Below are 17,064 nucleotides of genomic sequence, written 5' to 3'. Positions count from 1 at the left end.
CAGACTGGCAGATGCTGGAGGAGACTGGGTTAGACTGAGACTGGATCAAACTATGAAGGACACAGACTGTATAAAAGACTATAAAGATTTTGGCCTCTATTATTGTCCATTCTCGTGATGTTTATCCTGCTGAGACCTAGGCCCTTCCAGAGGATCTCCAGAAAGTTAGCCCAAACATTACATTTTGGTGCCCAAACATGGACTTAAGGATTTACACTCAGCATTTTGATTGAGAGTATCCTGAGTTCAGTGGAGAAGTCCCCATGACCTGGAAATAGGGTGAGTACAAAAATAGACAAGCAGAAAACTTTGGTAAGGGCTAAACTAGTGTTTCAGATGAAATGGGACAAATGCTTAGAAAAGAACCTTCCCCACCCCAAGTGAAGTGTGTAGAATACATAATTAAGCTAATAAAGAACCAAGGTTTGATTGTAACTTGGAAGTAGATCATTGGACTCTTAGAAACATTAGAATACATGTCTCCTTGGTTCTCTAAGGAAGAAAAATTAGAACCAGATAAGTGGAAACTAGTGGGAGAGTAACTAATTGAATATTACAATGATAATAGTCCTGATTCAATTCCTAAAGAAATATTCTATATATATACAACATAATAGAATTAGCATTAAGGAATTACATAAGTTTTAGAATAAGGAAAAAAAAGAAAGAGGAAGGATAGTACTGACAAGGCAGCTGAAAAGCATGGAGAATTGTACAAGAAAGGAGTTTGGTACTTCGAACTTTCACAGCTCAGGTACACCCAAGCAGGAGCTATTAGGGAATTCCCCATCTTTGACCATCCTCCTTCAATTTCACCTTCATGGGTGGATGGAGGGGGGGAAGGGCAGTGACACCATCAGCACCACCCATGCAGGACCCCTGTGACACAATTACAAAGGACACTAATTAAAGCTAAAGAGGAAGGGCAGTATACATCTGATTTAAAAATAGAAGTATACCCTGTGATTGAAGAATTTGAATCTTCAAGTCAAGAAAAAAGAAAATATACTCTGTTTAATCTAGAAATTATCAAAGATAATTCTTGCCTTCTTTATGGGTCTATAATGTCTTATGTTAAGATGTCATTAGAGAATTTGCCTTTTGAACTTTTAACTCCTAATGATTTGAAATCTACTGCAAGGACATATTTAGAACATGGACAAAACTTGTTGGGCTTTTTGAGTATAGTGAACTCTGTAGAATACAAGACCAAGGAAATAGACAACCTGGAGTTAATATACCAATCACCTAAAAATCAACTAGCAGGTTTAAGTCTTTATGCAGACACTTTAGTGCAGATTAATTATTCTATAGCAACATATGAGCAAATTGTTTCTGCTATTATCAAAGAATGGGGCACTCTCCCAGGAAGACAAGATAGAGGGGAAGTTTCACGAAAATAGAGCAAGGTCCAAATTAACCCTTTGTTGATTTTGTGGGACTTCTGTAGACAGCTATTGTAATGTTCTTGATGGTTTTCTGAAGGTCTTGGGACCAGCCTTCCTTTCAGCAGATTAATCACCACAAGAGTAGCCAGGTGTTAAAGTCCAAATCTTTTATTATCTCCTTCATACTCTAGTTTCCTTAACTGGGGCCCAGGCTAGTTTTTTTAGAGGCCTGTCACCACAATGTTGTGAGATGAAGTGAATGAATCTGGCTCTGAGTCTGAGTCCCAGATTATATGTTCTACACTGAGTATAAACCAATCATTATATCACCAGGACACCATTATTTGTTTTGAGATTGAATCAATTATACTGAACTTAGAGAACTATTAAGCACCATGCTAAACTAGATAACCATTATATTTATCAATTCCACTGACTTAACACCTTGTAAGAATCCTTGTTTCAGAGTTCTGGCCCATAACAAGTTGTCATACAAATTAGTGGTGAAAATGCAGCAATAAAAATTATGATAAGACAACTTGCTAAGGAAAATGCTAATGAGGCTAGTAGAATTATACTAGGACTACACAAGGATGCTCCATTAGAGGAGATTATAAGACACTGTGCCACAGTGGACACAAATACCCAAGCTATGATGCAGACTTCCCAAGATCTGATCATGAGAAATCAGGGGCCCTCTCAGCAAAGGACTTCCAGAGACTCGCCAATGCTTTCATTGTGGTAAAGTAGGGCAACTGAAAGATCAGTGTTGGCATAGAAGACAAGATGGGAGAATAAGACCCAAAATCTTATGTCCAAAATGCAACAGAGGCTTCCATTTGGGCATCAGAATGTAGAGTGACTCAGGGAAATGGGAAGTGGGGCAAAAAACACTTGAGGCATAATAGCAACCAATGTTACAACCAGATAGTCTTTAGAAGTTCAGTATTCTGAATGATCAATCATTTGAGAAGCAATCTAATGGGAGAAAGGGATTACAATTGGGGAGAATAGAGTTGTATGCAGCTAGGATTACTGAGATATCCCCTGGAGAAATGAAATCTGTCCCTCTCCAGACTATAGATCCTTTGCCTCCAGGCATTTTCACCTCCTGAGAGTACCTACAAAAAAGTGCCCATCCATACACTGATGTGGGAAACTGGGGTATGTGTAAATAATATCCCAGTAATTAATACAGGTAGACAATGTGTGACTTATGAACCAGGAGAAGTAGTAGCATCAGGTTTACTGATACAGATTCCTAATAAGCAATCTTATTAACAATAAGGTACAAAAGTTTTCTTTAAGAACAGAGAAGAAATGACCAGCTGGATGATTTCAAAGAGACTTAGACTTATATGAACTGATGCTGAGTGAAATGAGCAGCACCAGGAGATCATTATATACTTCAACAACAATACTATATGATGATCAATTCTGATGAGCGTGGCTCTTTTCAACAATGAAATGAACCAAATCAACTCCAATAGAGCAGTAATGAATAGAACCAGCTATACTGAGCAAAATGAACCACTACATAAAATTCCCAATCCCTCTATTTTTGTCCTCCTGCATTTTTATTTCCTTCACAGGCTAATTGTACACTATTTCAAAGTCTGATTCTTTTTGTACATCAAAATAACTGTATGGACATGTATACATATATTGTATTTAACTTATACTTTAACATATTTAACATGTATTGGTCAACCTGCCATCTGGGGGAAGGGGTAGGAGGAAGGAGGGGAAAAGTTGGAACAAAAGATTTTACAATTGTCAATGCTGAAAAATTACCCATGCTTATATCTTGTAAATAAAAATCCATAATAAAAAAGAATAGAGAAGAACACCTTAAATGACTTTCAGAAATTAATAGGAGATATCCAATGGATGAATCCAGTGTTAGGTTTAACTACCTGCCAATTACATCCATTATATGACATTGTAAGGGGAGAGACTGCTTGAAACCCACCACTCCAGCTTACAAAAGAAGCTCAAGAGATTGCAATGTGGTTGAGTTACTCAAAAACCCTTGGAAATATCAATTTTTGCTACAAAAGAGGCACCCACAGCAGTCCTTCATCAAGGAAACAGTGTGATAGAGCAGGTGAACCTCCCAGCACAAGAACAAAGCCTTAGTCCTTACACAATGTTTGTGGCTAGAATTTTATTAAAGGCCATTAAGTGAGTAATACAATTATATGGGATAAGACCTGACAAGATATACCCCTTTTATATCAATGCACAAATTAATGTATGCTGTGAAACCATACTAGAGTAGCAAATTTTATTGCTCGTGGCTCCAAATTTTACATATGGGTCTCCATTAAAGATAACTCGGCTATTACATAATTGACAATGGATTCTTGAAGAAAAGATTTTTAATGTTCCTCTTAAAGGATCAACTATTTTTACAGATGCATCCAAACATAATGTTTTTGCTGTATTCTCTCATGACTTAACCATAAAGAAAGTAGTCAGACCTCATTTTCAGTCCACACAGCAGAAAGAATTGTATGCAATCACTTTACTCTTACTTATTATCCAGGAGATGTGAATATAATATCTGATTCAGCCTATTCAGAAGGTGTGGCATTTTGCTACAGCTCACATAAAATGTGTAGCTTCCAATATATATATCAGCTCTTTAAGGACCTTCAAGAGCAAGTGAGAAAACATCCAGGTAAGATTTATATTTTGCATGTCCACTCTCATAGTGGACTTCCAGGTCCTATTTTTCATGGAAATTCAAAGGCAGATCACTTCCTAACCATGTTAGCCAATACTCCTTTATTTCAGGAAGTCCAAGAATCTCATTTTAAATATCATCAGGCTGCTAGAGTTTTGCATTTACAATTTATAACAAAAGAGGAAGCTAGGAGCATAGTAAAAGTCTGTACAGCTTACCTTCCTTTCCACACTCCTACACTCCCTCCAGGGAAGAACCCTCGTGATTTGAGACATAATGAACTTTGGCAAGTGGATGTGACCCATTATAAATCTTTTGGTCATTTGTCTTTTATCCATGTTGTAGTAGACACCTTTTTAGGATTCACTTTTGCAATACCAGCAGCAAAAGAGAAAGCCTAAGTGGTCACTGAATTCCTTGTACAAGTATTTGCAATTATCGGTGTGCCACAAGCAATAAAAATAGACAATGGACCTGTATATACTTCTAAACATTTTGCACACTTTTGTGCAGAGTATCAGATTTTACACACCACTGGCATACCTTTTAATCCTCAAGGGCAGGCAATAGTAGAGATGCTCCTCCAAAAACAAAAGAAAGGAGGAGCCACAAGTAACTCTAGAGAACTTTTAAATTTAGCTCTTTACACTATTAACTTTTTGATTTTTGATAAAGATGCACTGGCTCTGACAGACAGGTTTTATAACCCACTGGAAGGGCAGTGTTCAGTGCAAATAGGTCCACTATCTTTAGATAATTATCAGGTGATGTGGAGAGCTCCAGAAAGTGGTGAATGGAAGGGACCAGATAGGTTAACTGCTTGGGGGAGACAAATTGAGAAGGAATCAGACAACGAGCAATATTTGTCTTGTCCATTGGAGAGAGACAGAAAAAGAGAAGACCCGTGAAGAAAAGGAGAAGACCCAAGAAACATCAGATGGCAATTGACTCATGAACATAAACAATTGTTCATTGGATTCCCTGATATATGATAAGACTGATAAAGGACTTCAAAATCTGCAGGAATCATTGGATTCCCTGACACATGAAGTGATGGACAATAGATTGGTTTTGGCCTATTTCTAGGACTTATGGACATGTATAATTTGTATAATTCCTCATGTTCGTTCATATCACTACTAGCCTATGTTATATTACTTTTTGATTGTGTAATACCTCCCATGCTGATGGATTTATGTATACATGTCTCAAATAAGACCCTTCAGTCCAGAGGAAACTGGCTAACAATATCTGGTTTGATGTTCTCACTTCCCTGAGAAGTCAGGGAGGATGTGATCATCTCCTTTTTGGTGTTTTCCCCTCTCTTCCCGAAAGATCAGGGAGGGCATGACCACCTGTTTTCTAAAACAAAAGAAATTTTAATGTATGGATAACCTAACTCATAGATAGGTTTGGAGATTTGTCCATGGTTATACATTATTTAGGTAAGAAAAGACCAAAAGCTATTCTTCCTTGATGCTCCCATCTTATTCACTATCACCTACTATCCCAATTTGGCACTAAAAAATTGTTATTAAAGTCCATAAAGAGGTCCCAGGTGTAAAGTTACGAAGTAATGCCCTTTGGAGAAACAACTTGCTCAAATATATTTTAAAAATTATGCTATGTACTTTAAATTCAGGAATGTTGAAAAAAAATTTTCAGCCCCAGGGGTTACACTCCCAAGGACAGGATATAGTAGGAGGGAAGGAAATAGATTTCTTTTTAAATTATCTTCCTTTATAATCAGTATCTATATGTCACAGAGTGCAGAACACATTTTAATGTCAAATTTCAGAAGAACCCAACCCCTGTTGTCATGACCATAATCTCTTACTATTATCTGCATCTGGCAAATACCCAGGGGTAAAAAGATTCACATGAAAGATTTCCTTTTCACTAATAATGGATTATCTATAGGTCTGATCATTCATGAATGTTTATTCAAAGCCAGTACTATATTTCTATTCATCCTCTATTATTATTATTATTATTATTATTATTATTATTATTATTATTATTATTATTATCATTATCACTATTAAGCTTAGAGACCAAAATAGTCTTTGCAGTAAATATAATTTGACAAAAAACAAAAAACAACAACAACAAAAAAAAACTTTTTAAAAAGTAAAAGAAAAGAAAGGAAAAATATTTCATTTATTTTATACCTACCACCATATGTTTTTACAAAGTTCTATTATTCTTAAGAAACTGCCTATTAAACTATCCAAGTAGGGCTTTCCTTAGAAGAATGGTGGGAGATCTATAGTTTGATCACTAGACTCTGTAAGGATAAAAGTTTATGTTATTATATACTTCACTGTCCATTTTAAATAGGCAGCACTTATTGAGATTAAGAAATTAAGACATACCTTCTATTATTAAAGACAACTGGAAAACATAAAATATATTAGAAAAATGTATTATAAAATCAAATAATTGTCTGCTGGAGCATATTTTTCTGAACCAAGTAGCAACAAACTTTGGATATAATACAAGTCTTGATTGTCTCCATATATCACTGGTTTTGAGGAGGACTATTAAATACTAAAACCCATAATATATGATCACCATTTCCATATTTGTCTAAATAGATTCTCAGTTCTCCTTGAATGGAGAGAAGTTAGTGAGAAATCCGGATATGGCTAACAACTCAAGAAGATTAGTTCTAGTTTAGTTGATGAAAGATTTGACTGGCTTCCATAGAAGTATCATTTTCATTCCTAATTCAGTAAACATTTATTCATCATTATATGTAAAGCAATGTTATGAACAAAAAGGTATCTCAGGAAAATGAGTCACCTTAAGCAAAGATTCAGAGAATGTGCTGATCTTAAAATTTCTATTTTAGATAGGAGAAACAGACAGACAGAAGAGAGAAAAAGAGACAGAGACAGACAAAAGAAAGAGAGAGACAGAGAGACAGACACAAAGACAGAGACACAGAGAGACAGAAGCAGAGAGAGAGAAAGAGAAAAAAGAGAGAGAGAGAGAGAAAGAGAGAGAGAGAGAGAGAGAGAGAGAGAGAGAGAGAGAGAGAGAGAGAGAGAGAGAGAGAGAGAGAGAGAGAGAGAGAGAGTCTGGAGCGCAAACCCTTGGACTCAGACAGATTCATCCTATCTCACACCACCTTGGTGGCAGGCTCTCCTCCTTCCCTTCTCCACTGAAATCTAGACTCCAGAATGTCCCCAGAAAATTTAGCTGAGCCCCAAGTGAAGGAGATAAGACTTTGAAGGAGACAATAAAAGATTTGGACTTTAACACCTGACTGAACTGAACTGAAACGAAGGCTGCTGCCAGAGACCCCAGGAAAACCAAAAGAGAGAACATTACAGAAAAGAATATTAAAAACCTGATAGCTAGCTGTGATGGACTGTGTGGGGACACAGGTACAATGAGAGAAGCTGTTGAAAAAGATTCTTCTCTTTAGTTAGGGCTGATACTCTTATGATACTTGGCCGGTTTGCTGAACCAAGAATCTAAGCTTTTCGAACTTAGAAATACCTGCCAGAGTTTATGTTCATTTAATTGGCACAGTTTTATGAACCTGGTAACCTAGTAAGGTTTTAATAAAGGACTTTAGTAGGGACATTGGATACTTACTTCATTGAAAATAAATGAAACTTCTTTCTTCTCCCCCACTTTCATAGAAGAAATAGGAAATGTTGCTGTGCCTAGTGTCTCATCCATGACATAATTGGCATCCATTAATGTGATCTAAAGTAAGGATAAGATAAAGCATATGCTGTTTATGTATAATTTGCTATGATTCGATGAGCAATTGATTTAATACAACTTAATCCTATTCTTATAAATAAAGCATTAATAGCATTGAGCTACATTGATAATGTAAGAAGCAAAAATTCCCTGAAGTTATTAACTACTAAAATTCTGTATTCATAAAAGTAGTTATGTTTATCTTCATAGACTGCTAATTGCAAAATTCACTTTTACTAAAAGTAAAGTAGTAGACTGTTAGAAATGCAGTCATTTTTTTCCCTGCTTAGTTTAATGTTCTCTTTTTAACTCAGGATATGTCTCCCTCCGAGGACACATAAAATGGAGAACAATCTCCCATTGCTCAATTCATGAATTCTCCTTTAGACACAAATATTCCCAAAGTCATGTCATGGAGAAGGATAATTTGTTATAATATCAAACTCCATTTAGAGGAACTGAGAGAGGTGAGAACCAAGCATCAACCTCAAAATTATATATTGAAAATATTAGAAGGCATTCCTGGATCTTTACTAACCAAAATGTCACTAAAATTATGTATCTCATTTCTTGTTTACCTCCAAAATGTTTTCCTGATTAGGATCCAAGATAAATTCAAAAGTTTCATTCCAAACAGGGTTCACATCATTATTGAAGTGTCTTGTCCGTTTTCTGCTATCAGGTGTTGAGGAGATGAAAAGTTCCACATAGGGATCTGGAGTGTCAACTATAGTGAATAAAGGGGGGAGGGGAGTAGGAAATATGGATGGCATAAATTTATTTGTACTCAAAATGTTAAATAAGTCAGAGATAATGGGTATAAAATTTTACAAATAGTTGCCTAAGTGAAAAAGCACTCTTTTACACAAATGGTCAATTATCTCATAAAATATTATCTCATATCTAGGAGAGTTGATATGTAGTATACCTTTTTTTCACAGAAACTTATTAGTCTTCACAGTATCCCCATGAAGAGATACCCTTTTCCAGAGAGAATTAAGAAATAGGGAAGTTCAAATGCTTTTTGAGAGAATAATAATGAATCACTGGCATGGACATTATCTCTAAACCTGAACAATGAAGCCAGAGTATCGTATTTCTTCCTCCTCTGGAAACAAGTGGACAATTGTCTGCCATCATACACATTTGAATCATAGTAGTACTAGTACTAATATTTTGTCACTATCATTAATTTAAATAATTAATTATTTAATATAAATTACTTTACTAGTTTTAGTATATAAATTATATTTTTCTATTTGTTCTTTAAATTCTGGCTTCATTGTTCAAGTTTAGAGATGAGGAGAGAAATAGCTAAGGTATCCCATCTTCTCAGTACTTCTTAGCCAATTTCAAGTCTACTGAAATTATGGTTTTAGTTTTGATCCACTTGGTCAGCATTTAACCTTTGTCTAGATCTCTATAAAAGATTCTGCTAGTAGAAGTCAGATGAGTTGAACTATGTTGTTGCTACTGTTTTTCTTCAGCCAAATATGTGGTACAAGAAAGCATGTAATGTGTGGATAGAAACAGTTTCACATCTCAGTCTAATCTAAATCTTGACACATACTCCTATTGATGAGTATTAGAAACTGGTCTTTTTAAATCACATAGACAACAAGAAACAACATGCACCATTAATTTCAGAATTCTGGTGTGTAGCAACTTATCCAGAAGGGTGGTTGCTTTCCAAATATCAGTGTCATCCTACTAACATCTGCCTAAAGCAACAGAAGGTCTTTCTATCATTTCTGCTTTGTCAGAGCAAGATATTTAATGATTCATAGTAGTTACAGATAATATTTTCTAAACACTAGGTGCATTTCAATTCAATTCAATTGACATTTTGTTAAATGTATGGCTTGAAAAGAGGGCTGCATTTGCAGTCAAAAGATCTGAGTTGAAATACCACCTCCAATATTTGCCACTTGTGTTACCCTCTCCAAGTCTCAAGTTCTGGGTCTCAATTTCCTTATATTTAAAATGAAAGATTGGGAATAGATGACCTCAAGATTGCTTTTGTCCAGGAATATATTGGTAAATTTGCAATAGCAACTCACTGGGTAGAAGAAGGGAAGGGAAATGCATACAGCATATACTTTTAAAGTTTAATCTGATTTAATTAATTATTAATGGTTAATAATTAAAATAATTTAATTAATATTAATATTTATTTGCCACTATTTAAGTCTAGCCAATCAACAAAATAATAAATCAGGCCTTGATTTATAGTATTTGATGATTTTTTAAGGTGTAAATACTCCTCTAAATTTAAGTATCAGCTCTGCTGATCTCTCAATCTATCATCTTATACTTACTAAGTACTTACTATATGCAATGTATTCCAGTCAATGTGAAGAAAAATTTAGAAACCAGCATTAGGTCTCAGAATTAGCATTATATTAGAGAAATCAACACTGAAAAGAAAAACAGTTGAAATACTAAGGTTTTGGAGTCATAGGACTTGAACTCAAATTCTGTGATCTTGACTACATGCATGATCTTGATAAATCATTTCATACCTATAGGCTTCAAGTCTTGCAAAAAAGAAAATGAAGATGTCGGATTAGAAAACCTTTAAGGGCCTAGTAAATACAAAATTATTTGAAAGGGCTAGAGAACTAGAGATTATAAGGATTAGAGAAAGCCTCAAAGGAAGCTAAGCATTCTAAGATGTACAAGCAAGAAGTAGATACATGCCAGGTCTGTACAACCTGAAGGAGCAGAGAAGCAAGAGATGAAATGTGTAATTCAGGGAACATGAAGTAGGCCACTTTGGCTGAACTATTCAGTTCCTGATGATATCCATCAGGCAGCTGACAATGAAAGACTAGACTGTAGGAAATATGAGGGCAGGATCCTATGCAAATAAATAAAATAATAGTGACCAATGAGATCATCAAAAAAAGAGAGTGGGGGGGGGGGAAGAAGAGAACCCTAAACAGGGAACACCTCTAATTAATCAGTAGAAAATGGATATTGGACCAGCAAAGGAAAATGAGAAGAGATCAGACAGAAAGGAAGAAAAATAGGAAAAAGTAATATCATAAAAGCTGAAGAAAAACAGAATATTTGTGAAAAAGTTAGTGTCAAAAGCAACAGAATTTATTCTTTTGTTTTTTTTTTTAATTTTCTTTGATTATATTTGAGTTCTAAGCTATTTTCCTCCCATCTTCCCAACCTCTCACTAGAGAAGGCCAACATTTGAAACATATATATACACACATATATATATATATATGTTTACATATATATATATGTGTGTGTATATATGTATACATACATATATGTGTATGTGTTTATATATATACATATATATATGTGTTTATATATATACACAGATACACACACACATATATACATACATATATATGTGAAACCATATGATAAATAGTTCCATATTTCAGTTCTTTTCTCTGAAGATGAATAACATGTTCCTTCACTGATCCTTTGTAGTTAATTTGAATATTCATATAGTTCAGCCTAATTTATTCATTAAAATTTATTCTTGAACAATATTGATGTTACATATACAGTGTTGTCTTGGTTTGCTTGTTTCACTATGCAAGTCTTGCCATGTTTTCCTAAAATCAACTTGGTTGTCATTTATTATGGAACAGTAGTATTCCATCATAATCATATGCTACAACTTCATCCATTCCCCAAGTGATAACCCCCTCAAATTCCAGATTCTTGCCACCACAAAGCAAATTGTTAGAAATATTTTAGAACATATAGGTTCTTTTCCTTACCCCCTTTATTACCTTGGAAAAAGAGGCCCAATACAGTATAGCAATAGAATTTGAAAAAAATGAGAACAACCTCTTTTATGGCCCATATACACTTCTAATGATAGCAGTAATAAACCCTTAAACAAAAGAAAATAGCTTGTCATGTTTTCTGTCAATGACGTGAACAATGAAGACAAGGAATATGAAGAGAGGCCAAAAATTCTGTAATGGCGATCTTACTCCTTCTTAAAAGTTATGATACCATGACTGCTAGATTAAAAGTATTAGGAATATAATGAATAAAAAGATCATTCCATTACAACATCCAAACAAAACAAGATCATTTTGGCAGAGAAAATGCAACAGACTGGCCCCATGACACAAAATTATTCTATCCTATTACCAATTATGAACTGTTAGATATTTTTAATTTTAAAAAATGCTCAAATAAGTTCAAGAATAAAGTAAATTGGAAGACTAGTTTACAAATTGAAGTGGAATACAATTCCAAGTAAGAGCCATATTTTTTAATAACTATGGTTCTCAGACAGATGATAGGCCATGAAAATCTAGTAAAATATCTTTTGTAATCACAAGAGAAAATGCAAAACTATGGTATACTTTTCATGATATAGCACAACTTTGATCATTGGATTTATGGATTTGCTGAAGTTTCAATGTAATTTTTAAAAAAATTATTCCTAAAATGTTTTTGAAACTAAATCAGTCTGCTTTCCTGCTTTATTAAATATAGTACAATGAATAAAGTGAATATTTATGTAATGACTGGGGCTCTATATTGCTTCAGTGTGATTATTATGCTCACTTCGCTTTATTAGCACTATGCTCTTATGTAAAACCAGCCCAGAAAATAAACCTTCTTTGTTTTTATTATTCTTGGGCATTCATGTTGGCCCATAGCCAACTGTTGCCCTCTCTTCTATCCTTTGGAATTATAGAAACTCAAAGAAGAAAAGGACTAAGAAAGGTATCTGGTCAACCTAAACTTAAACAAGAATCCCTTCAATGAAGTCTATCTAATAATGAAGTGCCTATCTAAGCTTCACTTAAAGACCATTAGTGATAGGAAATACATTATTTTCTTCCAAAGCAACAGAACCCATTTGGGAACAACTTTAATTGTTAGGATATGAATAAATTTTTGTGTGTATATAACACCTTGCTTTTTTTAAACATAAAGTTATATTGATAATTTACAATTTGAAATTTGATGCCAGGCTTATATTGTAAAGTAAAATTGATTATTTTTTAAATACCTATTTCATCACCATATAGGAAGATTTAGACAAAAAGTGTGGCAGAGGGGACAAAGGGCCAACTTTAAACCAGGAAGACCTTTCAGTGTACAGGGCAATTATATGAGTCTCTAAGTTTCCAAGAAGAAACTTCTTGGTATTTCCTCATATACCTGTACTTCCTTATGCCAAAGAAATCATAGTTCCAGTCCCTTTCATTTTCCTATATAGAAGTAAGAGTGCTCATTGAGCTTCATTGTTGATTAGTTGTTTCAATCAAGTCTGACTTTCTGACCCACTGGGAATTTTCTTAGCAAAGATACTGGAGAAGTTTAGCATTTCCTTTGCCAGCTCATTTCACAGATGAGAAAACTGAGTCAAACAGCATTAAATTACTTTCCCAGAGTCATATAGCAATTTGAACTCAGTCTTTCTGACTCCAGGCCCAGCACTCTATCCCCTGAATCACCTGGATGCTCATTGTATTTTGTTCTATTGGTGAAAAACAGTTAAGGGGCACAGCATTAAATCTATATTTTTTTTTCAGTATTGGAACCCTTTTGACCATGAAGATTAGTAGCTCTCCTCTTGAGCCTCAGACAGTTTCCTAGGATATTGACTGACAAAGTAAGAGCTCTTCCATGCCCTAGAATAGAGCCTTTAACATACCAAGGAATGAAGAATCAATCATTCCATTAATGGAAGGATGGATTCTATTCCACTGTCCTTGCAATAGCTAATAGAATTTATATCCAACACAGTCACCTCTTGCTTTTCACTTACCATTTCCCCAAATTTGCCAGCTACAGACCCTTCCTCAGCTGTTCAAGTTCTCACCCTTCTTCATTGGGCATTGTAGTGACTCCTGTTCAGTTGCTCATGTGAAACTACACAAGAACCACTGAGACAACTAACATCTGCTGACCCCACCCAAAAAAATGTAGAATACACACTCAGCCTCACAGTTTACCTAAAGACTTCAGCTAAGAGCCCTCAGTTACCTAAATCTATATTCTTAGACAGTGATCAATTAAGAGCCTCCCTCCTCCATGTTTTGTTTTTGGTGATATAGACTGAGTTACACAGGATGAGTAAACTTGGATGGGTTGCAGTTTCTATCAGAGATTTCATTCCATTTGTTTCTCCTAAACCAATCCCTTTAACTTCCTTTTACTATCAAACTAATATCATTCTTCATCACATGGTTTCCTAATCTTGATACCATACTCACTTCCTCACCCTCCCCTACAAAAACAATTCAGTTACCAAATCTTGTAGTTTCTATATACACTCATCATTCACATAAGTCCTTTTCATTCTGCTCACATATCTATATCTCTAGTTAAGGTCCTCATTACCTCTTTCTTGGACTATAGCCCCCTAATTTGTTTTCCTGTTTCAGGTTGCATCACTCTCCAATCCATCTTCCATTCACCATCCAAAGTGATTTTCCCAAAGCATGGGTTAATTATGGTATGATCATATAACCTCAACAAAGTCAAGGACTCTCTATTATCTCTGGAATTAAATACAAAATCTTTACCACCTGACCTTTTCTTATCATGCTAGTCTTGTTATACTTACCATGCTAGTCTTGTTATACTTAGCTCTTCTCTCTCTACTTTATGTCCTTACATATAAAGTTCTATCTTATAAATCCATGACTTTACACTTCCTATTCCCCTAGCCTTAAATATTCTCTTTCACCTCAAATTCTTAAAATCTCTATCTTCCTCTAAGACTTAGTTCAAAGACCACCTTTTACAACAGACTATTTTATGGCTCCCTCTTCTAAAGTTTTTCCTTGGTTTTTCTCTGTGGTATGTTCCATCTTCTCCATATATTCATATTTATTTATAAGTTGTCTACCCCGTTAGAATGTAAGCTCCTTGCTGACAGAGACAGTTTTTAGTGTCATTCTTAATATCTTCAGTTTTTAACATATTGGCTGGTTTAATAAGAAATTAATAAATGGCCAATGATTCATAATTTATTTTTGACATAGTTATGGTCATTATAATTTCACAACATTAAAAGTCTTTTGTTCCTCTTTCTATTTATATTTTTATAGTCATTGTGTATATGGTTTTCTGGTTCTGTTTACTTTGCTTTTCACCAATTCTCAGAAATGTTTCTATACATTTTTTCTGCTCATTCTTAATAAAGTTTCTTAAAACGAAGGAATATTCCATTGTATTCAATGCACTACAATTTTTTAAGCTTTTATCAATGGGAACCTACTATTTCCAGTTCTTTGTAGCCATGAAAGAAACTATTTCTATAAAATATTTTGGTTTATATTCAGCCTTACTTTTTTGTTAGTGATCTCTGGGGAAATATGTCTATCAGCAGAAAAAGACATCTACAATTTTTCACACCCACTTTATTCTCCCAGGTTTTAGAAAATGCAAGATAAGCAGATATGGGAGAGACTTTTTTCTTGAAGAAGTTACTCATGATGAAATCACGTTTCATGAAGAGACTGTTGGTAGATAATTGCTTGAATCAAATAAAAAAATTATGGGTGGATACCAAAAAACATGTTCAAAACATTAGTAAATCAAGACTCATGAATGTCTTTAACCTGCAGGCTAATAATGCAGGTTAACACTTAAGTGTTTATGATTCAGAGAGATAGGCAGAAGGTAGCTTTGAGGCAAAATAAATGCCATTTTTAAACCAATAATATTTAAAAAACTGAACATGAGTTTTTTCTTTTGGATTTTAGAAAATCTTTAAGCCAATAATTTACATATACACAGAATCTAAAGGAAATACTTTATTAAAACATTGAATATAAGATCATCAGAAGTTATTATTCCTTTTGGCAGAACAAAAAGGACATAAGACTTTGGGCTATAGGTATGCATGTTTTCAGTTATTATATTACAAAGTTTTGACTATACTGAATATGTTAATAATAAATTTACCCTTCTGAAATTATGATGCCCTAGTTTATGGGGGAGTTATAAAATATTTACATTAATTTAATCATATTTTAGCTTTTAAGATTTAGAAACATGGTAGGTAAGATTTAGAAACATGGTGGGGGGAGAGAAAATATTTTTCCCACTGTGTGGAAAAAAACAAGTATTTTGAAGTATGCTAGGCATCTACTGGAATGTCGTGCCATCAACAATATTATTTAATACTTATAACATTGCCAACTCAAGTACAAAGCTATTTTCACAGAAGAAAGAAGTAACATTTTCTGAATGCAATAACCAATTCTACAAACTATTCCTTCTCTTATGAGAAGTTTCATTAGAATATAGTTTCATTAGAATAAAGAGATCCTAATGGGGAAACAAAGGTTAAAAAATAAACATTGAAAGGTGTGGCTATAATAAATAAATAAATACTATTAACAGAATAACAAATGCAAAATATAACAAAATCAGCACTTATTGTTTAAAGATACCACAGGACCAATAGGGAAGAAAGGACATGCTAATAAATTGATGTGAATGTTCACTTATTTTGTTCTTATTTTTCCTTGTGAAAATTTTCTCAACTGAAATGAATATGTTATCTTATCCATGTAGATATTTATTTCAAAGCTACTAATCATTCCCTGAGAGTTTAGTCCTGGTTATTCTATTGTGTTCATAACAAATAGATGAATAGATGTAGCCATATCACTCATATATGCTAAATGTCTCCAAGGATCTTGACATCAGTGAAAGTTCAAATTTCTTAGTCTGACATAGAAGACTCTCATTAATCTGATATCACATCACTTTTCTCATCTTTTTTCAAAGTTAGACAACATAACATTGCTACTTTCCCCTTTTTTATTTTCTCCTTTTTGATTATGAGGTACCATAAAGTCTATAATATTTGAAGATTGTTTGTCCCTTGATCTCTATTGCTATTTTAAACACAATTTTTACTGAAGGATTTTTAAATTGATTTTAATGAGAAATTTTTTTAAAGACAATAACTTGGAGAACAGCTAGGTAGAGCAGTAGATAGAGAACCAGCTCTAAAGTCAGAAAGACCTGAGTTCAAATATGACCTCAGACACATAACACTTCCTAGCTGTGTGATCCTGGGCAAATCCCTTAACCCCAATTGCCTCAGGGGGAAAAAGACTCTAGTTTTGGACTAGGAGTTAACAGAAACCTCAATTTCCCTTCTCTTACTCCTATGACTATGAACATCCCTCTAAGTCTCAGAAAACACAGCTATAAAATAATTTAATATTTTATATTAAAATTATGAGATAAGTATACTTATAGTTATCACTAGGTCCTAATTAGCGCAAATATCGGTCACAT

At 34.2% G+C, this 17,064-nt stretch overlaps 1 protein-coding gene across 1 annotated transcript in view; it reads right to left on the bottom strand.

Annotated features, from left to right (window-relative positions):
• Positions 1–17,064, bottom strand: part of PLA2G4A (phospholipase A2 group IVA) — a gene marked incomplete in the record, with an annotated part of 228,972 nt that overhangs the window by 97,593 nt on the left and 114,315 nt on the right. Inside the window, 2 exon segments of the mRNA XM_074308608.1 lie at positions 7,684–7,797; positions 8,376–8,524. Of these exon segments, the coding sequence (XP_074164709.1) occupies positions 7,684–7,797; positions 8,376–8,524 (263 nt within the window).

The sequence above is a fragment of the Sminthopsis crassicaudata genome, chromosome 4 (assembly GCF_048593235.1).
Source record: "Sminthopsis crassicaudata isolate SCR6 chromosome 4, ASM4859323v1, whole genome shotgun sequence".
Lineage (NCBI taxonomy): Eukaryota > Metazoa > Chordata > Mammalia > Dasyuromorphia > Dasyuridae > Sminthopsis > Sminthopsis crassicaudata.
Note: the sequence above shows the minus strand (reverse complement) of the source record. Positions and strands in the feature narration are given on the sequence as shown.